This window comes from Brassica napus, chromosome C5, assembly GCF_020379485.1.
Source record: "Brassica napus cultivar Da-Ae chromosome C5, Da-Ae, whole genome shotgun sequence".
NCBI classification, from domain to species: domain Eukaryota; kingdom Viridiplantae; phylum Streptophyta; class Magnoliopsida; order Brassicales; family Brassicaceae; genus Brassica; species Brassica napus.
In genome coordinates this window covers 53029737-53037528 of record NC_063448.1, presented here as the reverse complement: position 1 = coordinate 53037528, position 7792 = coordinate 53029737, and the positions used below count along the sequence as shown (strand labels likewise).

The window sequence follows — 7792 nt, the reverse complement described above, 5'->3', positions numbered from 1 at the left end:
ACTTAATCTATTATGAAACGGAGGAAGTATTTAAGAAAGTTATTTTTCAATAACCCCATAAAAAGTAAAAACAGTCAAGTGTGTATGTGAGGAGGTAATACACCTACAGTTATTTGGGCCTGCAGGCCTGTTTGAGCCCATTAAATTATTCTGATGAGCTACGCTTTTGCCCAGAACTAATAAATAATTAATTTATACGTTTACGAGATAAGATATCCTTGACCTCGTGGGCCCTAGAAGACGGTTAAATTACAAAAGGAAATAAGAAAACACTTTAGGCACGTGAATTAATAAATGGTAACGTAGAAATAGGTCAAGCGGACCCGCTGGATGAATCAGAAGCTTAGGGGTTGCCGTTTCGAATACATTCTCTCTGACTATAAAGAAAAGGTGAGTAGGGAGAGAGCGAGGATCTCATTCGTTTTTTTCTCTTTGCACCGCATCGTCCTCTTCGCTTTCTGATCGCTTTTCCCTTGGTTCGTGATCTTCTCCTCTTGTGTTATTGCTTTAAGGTTTTAACCCCTCTCCTGTTCATAATATCAGTTGTGTCGGCTTGTCTGCAGGTTTTTTCGTATCTGATCCATGGCTTCGAAGAGGATTTTGAAAGAGCTCAAGGATTTGCAGAAGGATCCTCCTTCTAACTGCAGCGCAGGTAATAACCGACCTAAAGATCCTTACTTTCACTTCTTTGAAGTAAGCCAAAGATCAATACTTTGTTTAATCTGTATCCTAATTAGGCTTCTGAATTTTGCATGGTTAAGCTTTGATTTGTTAGGATCTCTTTTAAATCGACGCCGTTTGGTGTTTGTGTTATATGCATGAATCTTTTTTGCCATGTACTGTAAATAATTCATCAAATAGAGAATCTTGAACTCAGCATAGTTTTGATTTATTTGTAGTGTCTCCTGCTTCTGATATGTCTCTATTGATGTGGTTGCGAGGTCTGGGTTTGGTGAAGAGATTTGAGTCTAATTTGTAATGTTTTTTTTCGTGTTGTAGGTCCTGTGGCTGAAGACATGTTCCATTGGCAAGCAACTATCATGGGACCTCCTGATAGTCCATATGCCGGAGGAGTCTTTTTGGTTTCCATTCACTTTCCTCCTGATTATCCCTTCAAGCCACCAAAGGTTTGTTCTTTTTGTTTTCTTTCAAGTAACTAAATCATCTTTAAGTTTGATGGACATCTCGTTTATTACCGAATGTGTGCGTCTGATTATCGCAGGTGTCTTTTAAGACAAGGGTGTACCACCCAAACATCAACAGCAACGGAAGCATCTGCCTTGATATCCTTAAAGAACAATGGAGCCCTGCTCTTACCGTATCCAAGGTTTACTATCAATTAACACAACCATTGTTAATGAGCGAGAGATGATGATGATGATTGATTGCTTTGGATACAGGTTTTGTTGTCAATTTGCTCGTTGTTGACGGACCCGAACCCAGATGATCCTCTTGTGCCGGAGATAGCTCACATGTACAAAACGGACAAGTCCAAGTACGAGTCAACTGCACGAAGCTGGACACAGAAGTACGCCATGGGATGATAAGAAGAGACTCGAGTGGTCGAGAGAAGCGAAAGGGGTTGTGTTATTCTGCATCCAAATATTTTAAACCTTTAATATGAAATGCATGTGTTGGATTTGGTAAACGCTACTTTATGTGATCATAATTGAGCAACTTAGATGCTCTTACTCCTCTGCTATGCCTAATCACAATTGAATAATTACTGAGTTCACCACGCTAAAATTGGGTTACTATCGTTACAAAATTGTCTGTGTCGATATTAGATAAGTCATTGACAGAACTTCTGAAAAGGACACCTAGAATTTCAACTCTTTAGTAGACCTGAGTTGGAGTAAGAATTCACATGCGTTCTAATACTAATAAGAAAACGAGCGAATCCAATGCAGAAAAGAAAGGCTCGGACAATCTAGTAAAGATAACAAACAAGACATTCATTATTGGTTTAAAGGACTGACAAAGAATCCAAGCAACCAAATCATACCATGTGCAATAAAAGCAAAAAGCTCAAATCCATTGAGAAGTCTTTCTTATGCATAATTTTCAACAACAAAGATAACAGAAAAAAAAATAGATAACATCATATAGCAACAATTCAAACCTTATAAATGTGATTTGTTGCGGTACAACCACAACCTTTTTCTTCTATAAACTTTTCATATCATGTGATGTGCCGCACACTTTTGCTGCTTTGATATTTTTAAGTTTTAACTAGAAAAAGTGAGGAATGTACGGGTCTGTCTCTCAAAACTGTTGATGTTCTCTCAACCTGTGAAAAAGAATAGTAGTAAAAAGTTCTTTCAAAGTAGTAAAAAGTTTTCAGTAACTGGTGTATCCATCCATGTAAAGTCCTTAGTCAATAATACTCGTTGTGCGTTGTTTCAGTTTGCGTACTTTCTTCAAAATTTGTCCAAAAAAAAAAAAAAAAACACGTTGACAACTAACAAACCAATAAAAAGTGATCTAAAAAGAATAGTTTGGTGAAACGACATCTGCTTTTAACCAATAAAGCGAGCTAGCTAGCCTTAGAAAAAGAAAAAAAACAACAAATAAAAACAAAAAGAAGTGGACAGAGAGGCGGAGGGCAAAATAGTAATTATAAGGAGAAATTGGGTTCTTGACGACGCGGTCATAAAGGGGGCTCCAATCAACGACTCTCCTCTAATTTGGTTTCTTTCTCATAACGACGCCGTTTAGCTCCTTTTCATCAGTTTTCTTCTCTCTTTTCAATCGTCTTTCCTTCTTTCTTAGTCTTCTGTCGAAATTTGAAACCATTTCTTTCATACGTTTTTAAGCCCTCAGATCGTTTGCGATCCCTAAAAGGTACGTTATTGCCGTTTTGAGATTCTCCTAATCCGTTTTTCACACATTTTCAGTTTTCGTTTTGCTTTTGATGATCTCTTAGCAACAGGATATTTGCAAAGAAAAGAAAGAAAAAAAAAGAAGAAAGCGTATTATATTCTGTTTTCAAATTCACAGAGCATTTCATTCAGATGGGAAGCTGCGTCTCTAAGGTATATAAATATCATTACATGAAGAAATGAAACCATTCGTGTTGTTTTGTTTTGTTGTCGCGTTAGAAAAAATGGATTTTTTTTTTTATGATGATATGAATTAACCAAAGAAAATAATAATAATAATAATAATAATAATAATCCTTTTGGTTGCAAACGTAGGACACAGGAGACGATGATTCGGTTCATAACGTTGATTTCTCCGGCGGCAATGTTCATCTGATCACAACAAAAGAGAGCTGGGATGAGAAATTAGCTGAAGCTGGTCGCGATGGCAAAATCGTAATTTTCTCCCCTTTCTTCTCAATCATCATGGAAGTGTTTTCTAAATCTCATGAAACCATATCTCTCTCTTGTTGTAACAGGTGATTGCAAACTTCAGCGCGACATGGTGTGGTCCATGTAAGATTGTGGCACCGTTTTACGTGGAGCTCTCTGAGAAACATCCTTCTCTTATGTTCCTTCTTGTAGATGTTGATGAACTCAGCGTAAGTACCACTACCACACGGTCCACACCATTCATACCTTCTTTCTCTTATTCGTTGTGTGTTATTATTATTTTTGTGACAGGATTTTAGCTCAACATGGGACATAAAGGCAACACCAACCTTCTTCTTCCTTAAGAACGGAGAGCAAATAGGCAAGCTTGTTGGAGCTAACAAGCCTGAGCTACAGAAGAAGGTTACTTCTATCATCGACTCTGTTCCTGAAAGTCCACAACGGCCTTGATGCCCCCTCTTTGTGTCTTCTCACCCTGGAGTGTATCAAAAACTCTGTTCTATATTATGGATGGCACAATTTTTTTTTAAAAAAAAAATGTCATGAAAAACATTTGAGTTAGATCTTCCTGTCCTGTTTCTATAAATGCAACTTTTCATTCTCATCACTCTTATATAATATTGAATCGTCTCTATCTAGATGTGCAAGTAAGAAGCTACTCTCTGTGATAATCACACTGAGAGTTTTTGTAGTTGAAAACTGCGCAGAAGAAAGGATTTTAAGATTCAGAAGAACCACACTTACTCTTGACTTTAGCTTCAGCTTTTACATTACATTATTAGACGACCAGTTTGGTCCGAAAGCAACGTCGCTATCATCTTATCTGTGTGTTTTCAACGTTTTGCATTGTTTACAAGGGTCAATGGTCAATTTTAGCTGCTCTGGTTCAATAATTTAGTATTATGTTCTCAATCAAAACAATTCCTTCTCTTCTATCAAGATCTCATATATATATCCAACATAAGATAGGTTTCTTGGTCAAATGTAGATTAAATATTAAATTTCATATTCATATTACATGTTTCAGACACTTGCATGCACTCTAACTTGATTAGTTTAATAGTATAAATACAGTTTGATGAAAAGGTAAAAACGAATGTACATGTTGAGAAAGAAACAACCACAATGGTTTTGACAAGCATGAGAAGAAATAATAGAAACACAAGATCAGATTATGTATCTTTTTATCAAACATAAAAACAATGTATTTCCATAAACCCATCTTTCCTCTACGAAGTCGATGTGGTTTGGTTGAGGAATGAATGAGGAGGCCTGACGTATGTGAAGTTGGTAAAAGGGTTGGCCTTAGGATCCGAGCTAGGACTGCTTGCTGGCGAATCCAGCACAGACATATCAGTCCAACACTTGTCAAAATTCGCTATGCATTGCCTCCCAGATACCTCCGGCTTGAAACTTGGCTTCACTTCTCTTGCCTCCAGCTTCTTCCAGTTCATTCCCTTGAACCATTTGTGCCCTTTTATCTCCTCTGCTCCGCTCGGTCCGCTTCCAAGTCTTCTCTCTGGCTCTTTTTGCAGCAACTAATACATTCATTACATATTCACAATCAGATTTATTCTAATACAAGTGCTTATATGAAGATGATGATAACTTACCCCTTTCAGCAACGCATGAGCTTCATTTGACAGAAACTGTGGAAGCTTGATCTTGTCCTTGACTATTTTCTGCTGTATCTTCCCTTTGCTCCCAAGAAACGGTGGCTGAAGAAGTAAATAAACGTCATCACACAACACATTCAAGCTATGAACTAAAATAAAGACCAAGACTACATTAGGCTTGTCTTACCTTCCCAGTGAGCATCTCATAGAGGAGAATCCCAACACTCCACCAGTCAGCAGCCTTATCATGCCCCTTTCCTCTAACGATCTCAGGTGCCATATACTCAGTAGTCCCACACATTGAGTTTGATCTTTTGTTCTCTTCAAACTCCTTTGCTAATCCAAAATCAGTTAGCATCACGTGACCATCAGTGTCCATTAGTATGTTCTCCGGTTTCAGATCCCTATGCATTATCCCATTCTCATGGAGATGGGAAACTGCAGAGACGATCTCCGCAGTGTACACCCGAGCCAAATCCTCTCTGTTGACCAAACAAAAAAAAAAAACTAGTCAAGCTTTGCAAAATTATACTGAAACTCAAAACATATGCCCTGTTCATTGCAGTGTCACGCGACACTGCAGCTAAAATCATGTCACGCAACCTGCGACTAAAATCATATTCGTTTACGTGTTGGATGACCTTCGCATGACTCAAAATTTTAATTTCTGGTCGCGACTTGAAGCGCAATCTACAACACCCGAACGAACAACGACCTGCGACTGGTTGCAGCGACTTGCAACCAGTCGCAGGGGCAGTGCAACCAGTCGCAGGCGCAGCGACTTGCAACCAGTCGTAGGTCAGGCGATAGCAAAACGAATAATAATCTAATCTGCGACTGGTGTCGCGATTCGCAGGTTACATGTGACAGGTAAACGAACAGGGCCAAAGTTGAAAAAAGGAGTTAAAACCAAACCTGAAAAGCCCTTGGTGATAGAGCTGGAAGAAAAGATGCCCTCCGTTGATAAAGTCAAGCACAAGATAGAGCCTATACTTAGTCTGAAAAGAGTACTTAAGCTGAACAATGAAAGGATGATCAATCTTCGTAAGAATATCACGCTCAGCCTTCATATACTCAGCATGATTCTTCTCCATAATCTTATCTTTCCTCATAACCTTCATCGCGTAAATCTCGGAACTCTCCTTCTTCCTCACCTGGTACACTTTCCCAAACGCACCTTGTCCCACAACCTTCAAAACCTCAAAGTCCTCGATACCTACCACACCACCCGAGACTTTGGACACAGCTTCGGTGTCGGAGTTACAAGAGGATTCACCTTCTTCGAGACATTCCACCAAGTCAACAGAGTCGTTGGTCTCTCGTAAGGTAAGCTTGCTGAGCTTGAAAGAATGACTAGTGATCAGAGAGGGTCCAACCAAGGAGTGGGATCGGCTGTGGATAACAGCAGGCTCGTCGAAAGCGACGTCGGTGGGGTCTTCGGGGAGTGGACCAAAGACGTCAGAGAAGTCAAGCTCGAGGTTTTCTTTCAAGACAGCTTGTGGTGGGGTGATGGTTAGAAACAGGTGTTTCCCGGTCACGTTTTTGTTGGCAACAGGACACTCAGAGGAAACCATATTGTTCTCAATCACAGAGAAAAGCTTTCAACAGATTTGGTTAGGGTGTCCTGTTAATGAGGAGAAGACTCAAACCAATGTTGAGGAGGAGGAGAAGCTCTAGTTGTTTCCCTAATACAAGGAAACAGAGGTTGCTGCACAAGTGCTCCAATGCCATAAAAGTGCTCTAAGCTCTGCAAGTTCATCAAAAAAATCACAAGGTCAGATGCTAAGAGACATGATCATCATATCAAAATATTGAATCACAGAGAATTGACCATAAATTATCAAAAACTAAAGTCAACATAAAATAAGAAAATTTGGCACCGACCGAATATTATTACAGGATCATTCCTCCCACCAGAAATATTTATATAATTTTTTTCAATGAGAAGACAAATCTCGAATAAAATCCTTATTCAGAATCGTTAAAAGCAGAATTATAATTCACGAGGAGACACAACGAAAACTCGAAGCTCTATAATTCAGATCTAGTTTTAAATCAAGAAAACAGGTAACACATGCATAATTCAAACAAATCCAGATATAGATTAAAACATATATGACCTGAACTAAACAAAGGTTTCGTGTCGTAGAAACAAAAGATGAAGTAAAGAAATCAAAACTCTGAGGGGAGAAAAGTCAAAGAGAGAGAGAGAGAAGATTACCAGAGGGAGAGGAGAGAAGATGCGTGAGGAAGGAGGAGATTAGGAGATTTTAAAGAGGAAACGCTAGAAATCCCAAACCTGCATCCAACAGGTTTCTGAGGCGCGTGCCTCCTTTATGTTATTACACAACAATAGAGAAGCATCGTGGATCAAGGGATCTCGACACGTGTTCGATTTTTATTGGAAGATCGTTGCCAAGTTGTTTTAACGCGGCGGAGGTTTTTTTTGAATATTTTATTATTTATTACGAATACTTGTCTATTTCCCTTTTTTTTTTTTTGCAAGCCAACTAATTTGTCTAGTTCCATAAAGGCAACTAAAGGGGATGCACTAGACTAATGTAATTTTGGAAATAAATTTTTACATATATTCTTCTTTTTAAGATCACATGTTTTTCAAGCAAAATAGGTACAATCATTATCATAAACCCCTTGAATATATTTCAAAGTATTTACAATCATTATCACCAACATTGTGGATTCTAAGCACAACAAAACACTAAAACTACATGCTTTACTCAACAATAAATTATTTATAAAAACCCCATCAAACGTTATTTTATTCAAATTCAACAATCATGTTTAGAAAATTATTTCTGGAGATTATTAAGTTTACTCTACTTGTTATTGGTTTATATATTT

General features: G+C 38.3%; 3 protein-coding genes across 7 annotated transcripts; 2 read left to right on the top strand and 1 right to left on the bottom strand.

The window, feature by feature from the left end:
- The first annotated feature begins 257 nt into the window (after window positions 1-257).
- On the top strand, window positions 258-1696 carry LOC106400651 (ubiquitin-conjugating enzyme E2 11). Its single transcript, XM_013841014.3, has 5 exons — window positions 258-476; window positions 564-652; window positions 1000-1127; window positions 1223-1327; window positions 1401-1696. Exons 2-5 carry the CDS (start codon window positions 583-585, stop codon window positions 1542-1544), a joined length of 447 nt encoding a protein of 148 aa, XP_013696468.1. The 5' UTR covers window positions 258-476; window positions 564-582; the 3' UTR covers window positions 1545-1696.
- Window positions 1697-2588: 892 nt separating this feature from the next.
- On the top strand, window positions 2589-3948 carry LOC106397354 (thioredoxin H9). 3 transcript variants are annotated; one of them, XM_013837945.3, is made up of 5 exons: window positions 2589-2844; window positions 2927-3035; window positions 3198-3317; window positions 3401-3523; window positions 3606-3948. In XM_013837945.3, the coding sequence occupies exons 2-5, from the start codon at window positions 3015-3017 to the stop codon at window positions 3762-3764; spliced, it is 423 nt and encodes a 140-aa protein (XP_013693399.1). In that variant the 5' UTR covers window positions 2589-2844; window positions 2927-3014; the 3' UTR covers window positions 3765-3948. The 3 variants fall into 3 exon arrangements, with proteins under 3 accessions (XP_013693399.1, XP_048615309.1, XP_048615310.1); XM_048759352.1 differs by having other exon boundaries at window positions 2665-2844; window positions 2933-3035; XM_048759353.1 differs by having other exon boundaries at window positions 2672-2844; window positions 2898-3035.
- A 397-nt stretch (window positions 3949-4345) lies between these two features.
- Window positions 4346-7369, bottom strand: LOC106400635 (serine/threonine-protein kinase AtPK2/AtPK19). 3 transcript variants are annotated; one of them, XM_022703539.2, is made up of 5 exons: window positions 7152-7369; window positions 5846-6677; window positions 5118-5412; window positions 4928-5032; window positions 4346-4839 (listed from the first exon to the last, which is right to left on the bottom strand). In XM_022703539.2, exons 2-5 carry the CDS (start codon window positions 6502-6504, stop codon window positions 4792-4794), a joined length of 1107 nt encoding a protein of 368 aa, XP_022559260.1. In that variant the 5' UTR covers window positions 6505-6677; window positions 7152-7369; the 3' UTR covers window positions 4346-4791. The 3 variants fall into 3 exon arrangements, with proteins under 3 accessions (XP_022559260.1, XP_013696448.1, XP_048615308.1); XM_013840994.3 differs by having other exon boundaries at window positions 4346-4852; window positions 7152-7368; XM_048759351.1 differs by having other exon boundaries at window positions 4346-4852; window positions 7051-7157.
- Between the last annotated feature and the right edge of the window lie 423 nt (window positions 7370-7792).